We start from the raw sequence: 16,088 nt of genomic DNA, 5'->3' as shown, positions 1-16,088 counted from the left end.
GGTTCAACTATAATGCCCCTGACCCGTCTTTGTGTTTGCGATTCCAAGTTCTTCTACATAATTTTTCGAGTATAGCAAGTTCGGCATTCCACCAAAGAGTTTCTTTAGAAGAAGCGGACAAGCGTTTGGTCTGCTCCTACTATGAGTGAGCTTGTTTCATCCATGACCTCATTCAAGTCACTTAGAGGTTTAATCGTCAAAGAATATCCATGAAACCTAGCCGCCAAGCCCTCTTTATAGAAGTCCCAGTTCATAGATTTGGGACTACTATATGTGACGATATCTCGCGAGACGTACTTGACCAGCAAGATTCATAAAACAACTATTATGAATTGTTATGTTCCAAACTAAGTATTTTTTCCAATCTTCAAGCCATTAGTTGATCCCGAAAATAAGTCAGGTTCTAACCACAACCGCCGTCTCTTCATACATTTTGAGCGCAGTCGGGATTAGACACAGTTTTGGCTCAAGCAATAACGACCTCAGTAAAATTAGTATGGATCGAATCGATGCTGTTAAGTCAAAGCGAACTAAGTGACATAATATTGATTTCGAGAAAATTGGGTTTAAAGTTTGAATCGCAGCATCCTTTACGTTATAATTGGAAATTATTTTTTGCCATAATTCTTGTTTATGGTCACATATTTCAAATCTGGCAAAGGTCGAATGTAGCTGAAGAAATTCTTTACCCAGTGTTATCATAATCTCGTTTTTCGATGTTTTGCGACTTAGTCCGGTCTGACTTAACACCGACCATATTATTTATTTGTACTTCAAGCAACAAAGCGGAAGCATTAATTCAACAATTTTATGTTTTCAGCCACCACTACAACTGCACATCACACAAGTTTTCTGATAAACAGTACAAGTACGGGGAGGACTAATTTCACCAACAAGCAACTCACCGAGCTAGAAAAAGAGTTTCACTTCAACAAATATTTGACACGAGCTAGGAGGATAGAAATAGCAAATTCATTACATCTGAATGAGACTCAGGTAAATTTAAATGTTTTATATATTACTCGCTTCAGTACGATTTCATTAACTATGGTAAAACAATAAAAATAAAAACTAATTTAGTCTAACTCAATAACTTATGCAGAAGGTGCATTTTCACAAATTATTCATTTTAGTTGAAACAAGAATATATTTTGAAAACGAAGAATTATACAAAATCTTTGTGAAGAGGATTTTGATTTCAGATGACCTTTACAATCCTATTCTATCAGCAAATATAATTAAAATTTCGGTAATTATATCTTATTTAATCCTGATCAAGAAAGTAGCCAAAATTTTGAACTCACTCATTACTCATGAGCAAAGCACCAACGGACAAGGTTGAGAAAGCATCACAGGGTCACTAAATAAACAAACTGTGAATGAACGATAAAGCTTGAATTCTAAGACTAAGTGTCATTCCCAGTGGCGGATCCAGCGGGAGGGTCTTGGGGGTCCGGACCCCCCCCCCCGAACAGTTTTAACTTCTTGAGAAATTTTTAAATAGTTTCTTTCATGTCATTCTAAGTTCAAAATCATTCCAAACCAGATTCGATAACCAAAATCGATTTCAATTGAATGAGGATATTACATATTACGTATTGTACAATGAACATTTTCAAGTCGAAATTTTGGACCCCCTCCGAAATTTTTTTCTGGATCCGCTCCTGGTCATTCCCAAATAGACCTACGTGTTATTCGTCTGTGAGGAATCCATTTACGCTTAAAAGGGTTTTGACCAACCGAAGTCACATTTGTGAAGAATCGACTACACATGCTGACCTCGATTCTGATCATTTTTCAGTAATTTTCTCATTTTTTTCAAGAAACAGTTTTACTTGAAAACCTTGCTGAAATTCTACTTGATTACATTATTCAATATATGTTTGGCAAACTTTTCTGAAAGATGTAAACATATTGAGGTAATTTCTGTTCTGAAGCCAGATAAAACATTTACTATCTGAAAAATAAAATATATTAATATGATGTCATATATATGTGAGAATTTTATTGGAGTTTTTATTTGGTCTTGGATACTCATCAACTTGTTAGAGTCATTGTCATTCGCTCTTCTAGGCATAGATAAAGAATGCGACGGTATTTGACACAAGAATATATTGCTAAAATATTGGAATTCATTTTCCGAATTTGTATAATGAGGATATTTCTTAAAAAGTCACCTTTCTATGATGACGCTAGCATCTCTGTTACGGATGCTAGTGTCTTGGTGTCATTTGCAATTGATTGCCCCAAAATTTTAATTTCATCAATAATTACTAGAAAAGATGAAACATGGATTCGCTTGAACCTGGTCTAATCAAGTTAAATACTTAGGTCTGATGTAAAACAAAAATCTAACTTTCACATTGAAGGAATTCAAACAAAATACAACAAGTATATTGAAAATTTATACCGATTTAAAAAATAAATCTAGCTTTATCAAAAATAAGCTATTAATTTATAAGCAATTAATTAGGCCGACCATGACATAAACAGTGAGTATATGGACATGTTATTGTGCAACAACGCATCGAAATCATTTTCGAAATTTTGTCCTGAATCCTTGAAAAGATTCAAAACGAAGTTTTAAAAATGATGTTGAAGTGTCCTCCCTGGTTTAACTCTGTTGATTTTAAGTTGATTTGCAAGAAACAATAAAAATTAATTTTTAATGCATGTTCAAGGATAACGTACAAGCTGTCTTGAAGATTGGCCACGTCGTATTTCATTGATGTACCCTATCAAAAGCAATGTCATCAAATTCATAAATAAGCGTAAATTTAGAAAACAATAATCAACATTTTTTTTATTTTTAGGTCAAAATTTGGTTTCAAAACCGCCGAATGAAACAAAAGAAGCGGATCAAGGAAGGATTAGTACCAAATGACGCCCAATGTCCTTCGCCGAAACATAACGCGGTCTCTCAGCCTGAGAGCACAGTAGGCAAACATCCAATAGCTGAGAGTAATGACAATAGTCGAGAATCAACTACGTTATAATATTTAAGTTGAATTCTTATGTCAGCAAACGAATACCAAAAAATGTACATTCTTCTATTCTTACCTAGCAGCACAATGACAAAAGTTTTGTTTGTCTCTAAGTTGTGCCTGGATATAAAACTGACTGATTTGAAGCTTTAAGTCAGTTAACAACTCGAAATGACATTGGCTAACTACCAACGGTTTGCCATCAATACCAGGGTTATTTATATTTTTTAACTAATATCTATTTTTTATTTCATATGAAGCCAAACTAATCGCCAAAATCTTGTCAAACGAGACCGATTTACTGTTTTTTAATTTCGTTTGTTGCTCACGATTTTTTTTTTAATTTAGCCATTAGTTGATTGGTATTAACATCCAATTTTTTCAATAGTTACGACCTGGCATGTACATTACCTGAGGTAAATGTTATAAATTGAAAGGATTACTATTTGAATCTTTATTTATTGCGCATTCCACCACAAAGAATAGACGTCTATTTCTTGCGTTAAAGTTGTGTAAAAATTAACAGCCCATTTAAAGGTAAGTGGGATATCACCAGTGTTCGTTTTTATCGATTATGATTCACCATCAGGTATCCTACTGAGTTAGACTGAAGTGAAAGCTGATTACATTGAGATTTCAAAATCTGGAAAGGTCATATTGTACCTCAACTCGGATGAAGAAATTCGAACACATCTTTGATACAGTGGATGTACGTTTCTTCACAAACTCTGCGATTCAAATATGATGGTCGTGATCACAATCAACATTTCAGAGTTCATTTCATTTTTTATTTAATGACCATAGTCACAATAGATAGCTATCACCGACGCCAAAGAGGCGACTCCACCATCTGAACCCTAGATATCGGTCCATCACCTCCACTCATGGACCAGGACTAACGCTTTACTTCTCTTCCGAAGAAAGATGTGGATCAGAAATTTTTAACCTCAGAAAATTTCAACGATCTTGGTTGGGATTGAACCCGGACCCACAAGGGTAAAGTCACGCTTGCCACTCGACTACAGTCGCCGTTAAAAAGGCATGAAAAGGATTTATGTTCTTTACCTTTGGTCAATCATGCTTCTGCACAACGTATGCCTGGTGCGAGTTCCAATTCAGAGTTTTGTCTAGGGTTTTGCTTTGTCTGTGTTATTTATTGTAATTCCACTAAAAGATAGTGAAATCAAATTTTGTCTTCTGTACAAAGACCGTTTTTACAGGGTACAAATCGCGTTCCTCTTTCAAATACCAGATCATACTGTAGTTCAAGGCTAAATCAATCCGTTCATTTAGTACAGATTCATGTTTAGTACATACGATTAGGACTATATTATCAGTATAACAATCTCGAAACCCATTTTAATTAAACCATTGAGAAGTTCAGAACATGAGTGATAAAACATATTTGTGAGAATGAACGTCTCTCGTGGCAGTCTGATTGTCATGAATGTTAAACAACAAGAGATACTACATTGCCATGCTTCAAGCAATCTAACGTCAGTCTAATGGAGTCGGATATTCCATTCCGAATCTTGATGTTGATTAAAGTACGATTCACACGATACATCAGGCTTCCGTCACCGGTACCGAACGTCAAGATTAGTTATATGCAGTTAAATGGAGGCATTCACACAACGACATGGAACGTTTTGACGTACGACACGTGTGAACAGGCACACGAGAAATGCATTCAACTTATCCTAACGGAACGGTGACTGAAGCTGAGCTGATGTATCATCTGGATCGGGCTTAATGCTGCGTCATACGAATTGGCGTTGTGGAAAAGTTATCCTCCGGGTATTTACATACGATCAATGAACCTGTAAAGGTTACTCCTTATGTTAGGGCTTGTGTTACTCTCCAAATTCATAATCAATATGTCAGAGTTCTTTGCCTTTTTATCTAATGACTATCACCGACTCCATTATCTGAACCTTAGATATCAGTCCATCACCATAACTCATGGACCGGGACAATGCTTTCTCGGCTGGGATTGAACCCAGACCCACTAGAGTGCAGTCACGCTGGCCACAGTCGCAGTTAAAAAGGAATGAAAAGGATTTAAGTTCTTTACCTTCCGTCATTCACGCTTATACACAACGTATGCCTGGTGCGAGCTCCAATTCAGAGTTTTCTGTAGGGTTTTGCTTAGTCTGTGTTGTTTATTGGTAAATCCACTAAAAGGTAGCGAAATCAACTTCAGTCTTCTGTACAATGACCGTTTTTACAGTGTTAAAATCGCATTCCTCTTTTAAATACCAGATCATACTGAAGTTCAAGGCTAAATCAATCTTGAACTTCTCTCGTGGCACTCTGTTTATCATGAGTGCATAGCGTGGTTGGAACATAAAGGGTATCATGGTTCAGCGTAATCCTCTCTGTATCGCACTCATGTGGAATATGAGATCCTTCACATTTCATCAATTCTCATGCTATACATAGTAACGCGTCGGATCTTCTAAAAGTGTGTAGCATTCTGGTTGGTATTGTATTGCGCATCATGCAAAGCGAACATAAGCTTTAAAACACAGTCAGATGAAAAAAACAGACTCGAAATAGTGGGCTTAGTCTGTGTTGTTTATTGGTAAATCCACTAAAAGGTAGCGAAATCAACTTCAGTCTTCTGTACAATGACCGTTTTTACAGTGTTAAAATCGCATTCCTCTTTTAAATACCAGATCATACTGAAGTTCAAGGCTAAATCAATCTTGAACTTCTCTCGTGGCACTCTGTTTATCATGAGTGCATAGCGTGGTTGGAACATAAAGGGTATCATGGTTCAGCGTAATCCTCTCTGTATCGCACTCATGTGGAATATGAGATCCTTCACATTTCATCAATTCTCATGCTATACATAGTAACGCGTCGGATCTTCTAAAAGTGTGTAGCATTCTGGTTGGTATTGTATTGCGCATCATGCAAAGCGAACATAAGCTTTAAAACACAGTCAGATGAAAAAAACAGACTCGAAATAGTGGGCTTAGTCTGTGTTGTTTATTGGTAAATCCACTAAAAGGTAGCGAAATCAACTTCAGTCTTCTGTACAATGACCGTTTTTACAGTGTTAAAATCGCATTCCTCTTTTAAATACCAGATCATACTGAAGTTCAAGGCTAAATCAATCTTGAACTTCTCTCGTGGCACTCTGTTTATCATGAGTGCATAGCGTGGTTGGAACATAAAGGGTATCATGGTTCAGCGTAATCCTCTCTGTATCGCACTCATGTGGAATATGAGATCCTTCACATTTCATCAATTCTCATGCTATACATAGTAACGCGTCGGATCTTCTAAAAGTGTGTAGCATTCTGGTTGGTATTGTATTGCGCATCATGCAAAGCGAACATAAGCTTTAAAACACAGTCAGATGAAAAAAACAGACTCGAAATAGTGGGCAGAGTTAAGTTGAAATCTCTTTTCTATCCAGACGTCAAGAGCATATGGAATATGGAATATGAGATCCTTCACATTTCATCAATTCTCATGCTATACATAGTAACGCGTCGGATCTTCTAAAAGTGTGTAGCATTCTGGTTGGTATTGTATTGCGCATCATGCAAAGCGAACATAAGCTTTAAAACACAGTCAGATGAAAAAAACAGACTCGAAATAGTGGGCAGAGTTAAGTTGAAATCTCTTTTCTATCCAGACGTCAAGAGCATATGGAATATGGAATATGAGATCCTTCACATTTCATCAATTCTCATGCTATACATAGTAACGCGTCGGATCTTCTAAAAGTGTGTAGCATTCTGGTTGGTATTGTATTGCGCATCATGCAAAGCGAACATAAGCTTTAAAACACAGTCAGATGAAAAAAACAGACTCGGCGAAGTACTCAATTGAATTCAATGGTAATTTACATGATTCTCTCAACCTGTTTATGTACACTCTATGCTCTATATTATTTCATCCATTTTGTTTGGCAAGGTTCACATGTTTATTCAGCTTTCGAGGGAGTAGTACATAAGATAACTTTCGGCAAAATATAATAACTACATTCTCAAATAGAACAATATCATTGCCAATTAGTACAAATTATGAATCAGTTTCAGTTCATTTCAGTTCGAGCTCACGTCCATTCAAACTACACTAGTTTTTCTATCAATCAATTCTTTATTTCATTGATACACTTTACACTTCACTTACTTAAGATTATACTATTTTTTTTTATCTTAAAATACGTTTATTTAGGCCCAAATGCTGTAGCTTAACGAGGCCGATAATTCATTTTTTTTATATATTACATGTCACATGTTAGTGGGGGAAGGGAAAGCCGTATTTAGGGGCGGCTTGCTCCCCTCTTATGTAAGTAAAGGAAAAAGGTAGGAAGTGGGATACATATTGTGTAATTGACATCGTCGTTTGCTGATTGATCATTGTGGCGGATATGCACACTTTGTTGTAGTGTTGTAGTTTCCAGCCTGTAATCGCAGGGGCGAGGGGAGGGTCGATATTTCGGATAATTATTGGCACTCTATATCATCTGCATGTGCGGTATGTCATGATGTTCTGGATAGACGGTTATCAAGAAGAGTGTGCACCGAAGACTCGTGAAGCAATGCCATATTGTAGATACAGGGATAGGTTGGTGAGATTCTACTGTGAATGAGAGAGGGTAAAATGTATTAAACTTGGACATCAATGGTTTTCAAAAAGATATAGATAAGAAAAATATAGGGGTGGTCACGGCTTGCCAGGACGTCCCGGACTGGCACATAGGGTGATCTACCTCGGGCCCGAAGGGAATCTATTAGTTGGGACCTGGCAACACAGTACTCTGCGCACAGCCAAACAACATGCTCGATGTCGTGATAGCCGTTCTCACAAACACAATGATTATTTTTAGCAAGCCCTATACGACGGAGATGCGCGTCAAACGAGTAATGGTTGGTCATGATCCTTGACATCGTACGAATAAAGTCCCGGTTCACATCCAACCCCTTAAACCAAGCATTCGTTGATACCTTCGGGATAATGGAATGTAGCCACCGTCCCAGATGCCCATTGCTCCATGAGGTTTGCCAATTATCGAGCGTCCTCTGACGAGAGATACTGAAAAATTCGTTGAAGCAAATTGGTCTTTCGTAAGTGTCGCCTTCTAATGCGCCCACCTTGGCTAAAGAGTCCGCCTTCTCATTGCCCGCAATAGAACAATGTGACGGGACCCAAACCAAGGTAATCTGGTAAGATTTTTCAGATAAAGCACTCAGATATTCCCGTATTTTCCCCAGGAAATACGGTGAGTGCTTTCCAGGCTTCGCCGCACGGATGGCCTCAATGGAGCTGAGACTATCCGAAACGATGAAGTAATGGTCTGAGGGCAGGGTGTCAATGATCCCGAGAGTATACTGAATGGCAGCTAATTCTGCGACGTAAATTGAAGCAGGATCATTGAGTTTGAATGAGGCAGCAAGATTTTCGTTGAAGATACCGAAGCCTGTGGACCCGTCGAGAATTGATCCGTCAGTGTAGAACATTTTGGCGCAGTCGACTTGATGGTATTTGTTATAGAAAATATTTGGGACCACTTGTGGGCGAATATGATCCGGAATTCCACAAATCTCTTCCTTCATGGATGTATCGAAAAATACAGTTGGATCAGAAGTATCTAAGAGATGAGCACGGTTGACGTTATATGTAGATGAATTGATGTTCTGTGCCATGTAATCGAAGTACAAGGACATGAATCGGGTCTGAGAATTAAGCTCGACAAGCCTTTCGCAATTTGCAATCACCAATGGGTTCAGAATATCGCATCGAATGAGCAATCGATATGAGAGGTCCCAGAATCGATTTTTCAGCGGAAGAACGCCCGCCAGCACTTCGAGACTCATCGTATGGGTCGAGTGCATGCAACCCAAGGCAATACGCAAGCAACGATACTGGATTCGCTCCAGTTTAATGAAGTGTATGTTCGCAGCGGAGCGAAAGCAGAAACATCCGTACTCCAACACTGATAATATCGTTGTTTGGTACAACCTGATTAGGTCTCCTGGATGGGCACCCCACCATGTTCCAGTTATTGTACGGAAAAAGTTGATCCTTTGTTGGCACTTCTGTTTCAGATACCTAATGTGACATCCCCAGGTACCTTTAGAGTCGAACCATACCCCGAGATATTTGAATGTTGAAGCCTGAGCAATAGTTTGATCCATTAATTGAAGCTGTAGTTGCGCTGGTTCACGCTTTCTAGAAAATACGACTAGCTCAGTTTTCTCCGTGGAGAACTCGATACCCAGTTGGAGAGCCCATGCAGACAAATTGTCCAAGGTATCTTGCAGTGGTCCTTGCAAGTCGACGGCTTTAGGACCTGTAATAGAGACCACACCGTCATCTGCAAGCTGCCTTAGCGTGCAGGAATTGACAAGACATTCGTCAATGTCATTCACGTAAAAATTGTAGAGGAGAGGGCTTAGACATGAGCCCTGGGGAAGGCCCATGTAGCTAAATCGTGATGTCGATAAATCGCCATGCGAGAAATGCATTTGTTTTTCAGACAACAGGTTTAGCAAAAAGTTATTTAAAATTGGCGAAAGACCATGCTGGTGCAACTTCTCATAAAGAATGTTGATCGAAACTGAATCGAAAGCCCCCTTAATATCCAAGAATACTGATGCCATCTGCTCTTTGTTAGCATATGCCATTTGAATTTCTGTTGAGAGCAACGCAAGGCAATCGTTCGTCCCTTTGCCTTTGCGGAAGCCAAATTGTGTATCTGACAGTAAGCCATTTGTTTCGACCCAATTGTCGAGCCGAAACAGGATCATTTTCTCGAACAACTTCCGGTTACAGGACAGCATTGCAATTGGACGATACGAATTATGGTCGGAGGCTGGTTTTCCTGGTTTTTGGATGGCGATGACCCTCACCTGTCTCCAGTCATGTGGGACAATGTTACCCTCAAGAAACCTATTAAATAAATTCAACAAGCGTCTTTTGGCAGAGTCTGGCAGATTCTTCAATAAGTTGAATTTAATTCTATCTGGCCCCGGGGCTTTATTGTTACATGATAAGAGAGCAAGTGAGAACTCCACCATCGTAAACGGTGTTTCGTTCGCGGTATTGTAAGGCGACGCGGCGCGGTAGATTTTCTGTGCCGGGGCGGAATCCGGACAAACCTTCTTGGCGAAATCGAATATCCAACGGTTTGAATATTCCACGCTCTCGTTAGTACTGTTTCGGTTTCGCATACGTCGGGCCGTGCCCCAAAGAGTGCTCATCGATGTTTCTCTTGTTAACCCGTCGACAAACCGGCGCCAGTAACTGCGTTTCTTAGCTTTCATTAAATTTTTCATTCGCATTTCTAATATCGCGTACACTCGATAACTAGCAACTAACCCGTCGTTCCGGAAGGTTTTATACGCGGCAGCTTTCTCCGCGTACACGTCTGAGCACTCTTTGTCCCACCACGGGTTGGGAGAACGTTTTTGGGTGTTCACGTCGGGTACTCGTTTCGTCTGAGTTTGAATCGCGCTATCGAGAATCGAGTTGGACAAAAACTTATATTCTTCCTCCGGGGGAAGTATCTGTGTTGAATCGATAGTTTTGGATATCTCAGCAGCGTAGCTCTTCCAATCAATGTTTCGTGTGAGGTCATAGGGAACATTGATTGGTGTCGATGGTCTTGAACCAGTGGTGATTGTAATTACAATTGGTAAGTGGTCACTACCGTAGGGATCAGATATTACCTTCCACTTGCAATCTAACCGTAGTGATGTCGAGCATAAAGATATGTCCAGTGCACTTGCTTGCGCAGGTGGTCTAGGAATTCGTGTCATTTCCCCTGTGTTCAGAATTGTCATGTTGAAGTTGTCACAAAGGTCTTGAATTGTCGAAGATCGATTATCGTCGTATAGACAGCCCCACCCCGTACCGTGAGAGTTAAAGTCTCCAAGAAGCAGGCGGGGCGAGGGAAGGTGTTCAATCACGTTGGAGAACCTTCGATATCCCATCATGGCCCTAGGAGGAATGTAAATAGAAGCAATGCAAAGATCTTTGCCTTTGATTGTTGTTTGACAAGCGACAACTTCAATGCCTGGCGTCGAAGGGAGGTTGATTCGATTGAAGGAGTAGCACTTTTTGATCCCTAAAAGTACCCCCCCATATGAGTCTTCTCGATCCAAGCGGATAATGTTAAAATCGTGGAAGTTGAGGTTTATATTAGAAGTGAGCCATGTTTCACATAGGGAAAATGCATCACAATGATTGTAATTTAGCAAGTGTTTTAATGAATCAATTTTGGGGATAATACTTCTGCAGTTCCACTGTAAAACAGTGATCAGATCCCTGATTCCGTCTAATAAGTTAGCCATCGAAGGATACGATCGCTGTAAGGAGGGGTCAACTGTTTTAAAAATGTTCTTACTGTTGGTAGAATAGCAACCAGCAAGCTTTTCATAGGATCGGTAATGTTGAAAGCTGTGAATATCCAGTCCACAATGTCAGAAAATTTAAGGAATCCCGTTTTAGGTTGAGTTTCTGACTGTAAAATTGGAGCACTTGGGATTTTTGGTGCCCCGGGGAGTGCTGGGAACTCCTGGTTGTATCTCAATTTCCCAAAACCAGGAGGTATTATCTTCGGATTTGTACCAGCACTTCCAGTTGATGAATTATTTTTATTTTGTACCCTTGTTTGGGACAACCTAGGACCCTTACGAGGAAGTTCAGGTGAGTTTTGATTAGGTCTTTTCCTAGAGTTTCCAAGCGGAGCCAAAAAATGCCCCTCGCAAGGGTCGTTAGAGGCGTTATCGTCAGTTGGCAAGAGAGCGAATGGGTTTTCGGAGATAAGTGGAACAGCTCTTTTAAGCATTTCTGCGTAAGAGCGTCTGGAGCGATCTTTGGCGGATCGCTTCAGTTTATCCGCGCGAAGTTTGTACGTTGGGCATGTCAAAAGTGCATGCGGATTCTCCCCACAGTAAACACACTTCTCAGCGGGGCTACTGCAAGTATCATCCACATGGCGTTCCCCACATTTACCGCACCGTTGCTTGTTGCTACAGTAGGTGGCCGTGTGACCTAGCTGCTTGCAATTGGAACAATTCATGACCCGCGGTACAAACAGGCGTACAGGTAGACGAGCTCCTCCCACTTCAACGTAGCTCGGAAGTGCAGATCCGGCGAAGGTTACGCGAAACGAGTCTGATGGATAGTAATTACCATCTTCGATGGACTTTGAGTGCAATTGCTTGCACTCCAAAATCTTAACTGATTGAAGGTTAGGGTCCTTAAAGCGGCCAGCCCCATCATTCATCAGATCATCGACAGTTAGACCCGCATCACTTACCACACCGTCGATCTCCACATCACGAGAAGGGATGTAGACGCGATACTCCAGCGTAAAGAGGCTATTGCTAACGATATCATTGGCCTGTTTCAAGTCAGTAACGACTACGCGCAGTTTATCTGACTGAACCTTTTTAATCTCGGTTACGGCCGAGTAACGTTTTGTCAGCTCCCGTGCAACAGTTATGCTGTTTAACGGTTTATTTTTGGGCCGAAAGTATACCACCCAAGGACCAGCGGATCCATCCTGGTAAACCTTGACTCGGGGGGGCTGTGAGACATTGGGGGAAAGTGGGGGAAGTGGATCGACCATAACATTGGCTGTCTCAGTATCAGATATACGTTCTTCTTCTTCATAATATTCCTCTTCGGAGGGTGATCCTTCTGTTTGTTCCATTTTGTTGCGGGAGCAACACGCTCGACCGCACTGTTTAACTTAAATCAAAATAAAAAATCAAAAGCAATAAAAAGAAAAAAATCCATAAGAAAAGTAAAGAACGAAACACTTCACCAGTTGGTTCCTGACGAGCTGGTAGGTGAATTGATCCTTCGTTTGTTTTATCCGTCACCCGCGTGACCTTCACACAGTAGAGCTGATATAGCTCGTCTAAACAAAGCCGTCTTTCAGGCAAGAAAAATGTTTAGTAACGCACTTCACTGCACTACTTTAACTGATATCGCAGGTAACAACTATCACTCGCGGGACTGTTTATTAGTAATGCTCCACTGCAGCCTCTGCCACAGCAAGCACCTTCGTACCACCGAAAAAACTAAACCACACCGGAGAGAACAAAAAGCACTTGTTTCCCGGTACAAAGTTGGGTTACGAATGAAGATTATACTATTTCTGATAAAAAGCTAATAATTTCATTGAGCATTTACTTTAAGTGTAATAAACTTAAATACACAAGGCGATTATTTGGCGGAAATAGAATTATTGGTTCAAGTAATTACAACATCAACGAGAACCGTTTATAATTATTATAAATCAAAACAACAAGTAATGAAATACCAAATATACAAGATATACATTAGTGTGATCTATTTTTACATAGGGAAAACGAACAAATCCAAAAATGTAGATAATTACCCCTTCGAGTCTTCATTTGCCATTATGAAAGATTATTGTTCGAATCCAAATTGATTTTGCGTGTTCGTTTTTGTTTTGTTTAATGCAGAATACAGTATGTAGATATTCTACAGTTGAATCTTAGACATCCAAAAGGATTTTTTCTTTCAAAAGTTTCCCGTTGATACAATACTGGAGTTGGCATTTGGTATGCAATGAAAGTGTTTTAGAGACTGGCCTTTAAAAATCTTTAACCTCTGGTTTCTAGCCAACCTAACACACATACGCTGAATAGATATAGTATAAATAATAATCAACTAAATACAAACAAGAACTCATATAATCAGCAGATGGGTGATGTATAAAAAGTAGTTATAAGCAAAATTTAATTAGTTACGAAAATCAGCATCGAATGTTCCTCTAAATTAATGTAGTTTATAACTTTTACGAAGCATAAGAAAATACAACAAACAATTGTTAAAATGTGTACATTTTAATTAAAAAAATATTGAAAATCGATAAAACGCGTGTTTATACATTGTTACTCGAAAGTTCCCGTCTATGACTCAAGACTCTCTGGTAGAGCATGCCTAAGACTAAAAACCTTTATATTTAGTATGTGCGCAGAATCTTTTTCGTGCTTTGGCCATATGCCTTTCTTGAATTGGAAAGAAAAAAACACTCGATTTATGTGAAAATAAATTGTTAAGTTGCTTTAGAAAATATATTTGAAATTTTTCACGTTACTTATATGCACGGAATAAAACAGTATGAAGAAAAACCTAAGTTATTTTCTCAAGGCAGTTTTGAGTTAGAAAGGTAGTTTCACTCAATTTTCTCAGAGATGGCCGAAACGATTTGCACAAACTTAGTTAAAGAAGGAAGATATAACGCACCCATACGCTGCTATTGAATTATTAGTTGAACGGACATCCGGTTTCGGAGTAATGGGTTAAAGCGTGCGTCCACACAGCAATTTCCCATATAAACTTGTACCACCAAGATTCACAAATGATGTACTACGTATTAGAATGAGTGCAATATTAATTGGATTTGCGGGTCTGGATCACTAATGATCAATCATAGTAGCTTCGATCACATTGGTCACCTATAGCGGTTCTTGATGCCCACAAGGAACTTGTCTCTTATTTTAAAAGAATACCACACTTATTTCCCAACGAATTCTTGACCAATTTTTACAAATTGAATTGGAAATGAAGCATACAATATTCCCTAATGAATTTCATTCAGATGGACGTTTGGTTCCGGAGTTACAGGTTGGTTACTGCGGTCACATAGGTATTTACCATATAAACCGGTACAACCGCAATACCTTACAAGATAAAAATCTATTGAAATATACATCAAATTACTTCGATTTACAGGGCTAGAACACTGATGGCAGACGCTATCGACAATTATGGAAACCTCAGGGTTCGGGTATACTCCAAAACTAAAGTCACATCGGGTTTTCGATGATAATTTTCACAAACCAAGTTCAAAATGGTAAATATAATATTCGTTTGGCTGTTGCTCCACGCTCTTTCTCCTTACACCTACCCCTCCTTCATCACTCCCCTCCCGTTTAGCACTCTCACATCCAAATTTCCTTTGTCCATGCTGCATACCAAAGTAAATTAAGGGATTTCTGACACATCCCCCATTTCCACAATAATAACCACCCACCCCCACCATCCCCTTCTAAACCACAACTCCGTGCATTCCAAAATATGTTAACATGAAGACAACATTGAACTCATGCTGATTAAGCTAATTATTTTTTTTTTGTTTCTAGTGCGTCAGTGTCGAAATGTTGCTCATCAGGTTCATGCGCTTGTATATGCATGCCAAGTGAAATAAGAATATAATGGAACAGCCCTTTGGGGCTGAGGCCCTTTATTTTCATTTGCTCATATCTCCGCTATTTTTCGTATAGAAAATGAAAAATTGAGCATTCCAATGTGATTAGAAATATACCTCACGTTTCACAAAGCTGCATTATTCCTTTCCGAACATATCACAAAAGCCAGATACTTTTCATTCTTAATACGACATCAAAACAAAATACATCAAGTAGTTGGGCTGCGTACAAGGTAATCGATATACCGACTACGCTATGCCCGTCCCTTTGAGAATTCTATTGGACGATGACTGAATTTGATAAAAACATGAATAAAGTTCAATTTGCTTATTTCTTCTTTCATCCCATTCTATTTCACATATGATTAAAAATCCTTCAAAACTTTTTGAAGTCGTAAATCGGAAATCTGCACTTTAAAAATAATCCATTTTTGGCATGGCTCCGGTTTTGGCAACTGAAAAAAATTAAATTTGTTACCAAAAACGGAATCCTACTGTACTTAGTATGTAAAAAAAGTTATGTAATCTACTAGTGTCTGGAAATGTATAGAATGAACATAAGCAATAAAAGTTCATCGAATGGAGAAAACACAAACAACTGATTTATTGTAACAAATAAATGTATATCGTACATATATACATATCTACAACTGCTATCTTTAGCAAAGTTACATTAAATTAACTGTTGTACAAGGTCGCAAAAAGCCAGCAAATATACTTGCCTGTCTTTTATGGTTTGCCTCGGCGTTCTATACCGTGTAGACGTGGGCCATCCAGTGAGCATTTGATCTTCTGGAGGTGTCCTCGAGCATCCGCTAGTGGTGCACGATTTTGTTGGCTATTTTCGGCAAATTTAAGACTAAGAGAAACGAAAACAATACATTTGACGG

General features: G+C 39.1%; 1 protein-coding gene across 1 annotated transcript in view; it reads left to right on the top strand.

Moving 5' to 3' along the window:
* The window catches only part of LOC131689090 (homeotic protein labial-like), a 53,161-nt gene extending 44,665 nt beyond the window's left edge, over positions 1-8,496 (top strand). The window contains exons 3-4 of the mRNA XM_058973899.1: positions 821-996; positions 2,814-8,496. Coding sequence (XP_058829882.1) covers positions 821-996; positions 2,814-2,996 — 359 coding nt within the window. The 3' untranslated portion in view covers positions 2,997-8,496. The remainder of the gene's footprint in view (positions 1-820; positions 997-2,813) is intronic.
* Positions 8,497-16,088: the final 7,592 nt, after the last annotated feature.

Source organism: Topomyia yanbarensis, chromosome 3 (assembly GCF_030247195.1).
Source record: "Topomyia yanbarensis strain Yona2022 chromosome 3, ASM3024719v1, whole genome shotgun sequence".
Taxonomy (NCBI): Eukaryota; Metazoa; Arthropoda; class Insecta; order Diptera; family Culicidae; genus Topomyia; species Topomyia yanbarensis.
Note: the sequence above shows the minus strand (reverse complement) of the source record. Positions and strands in the feature narration are given on the sequence as shown.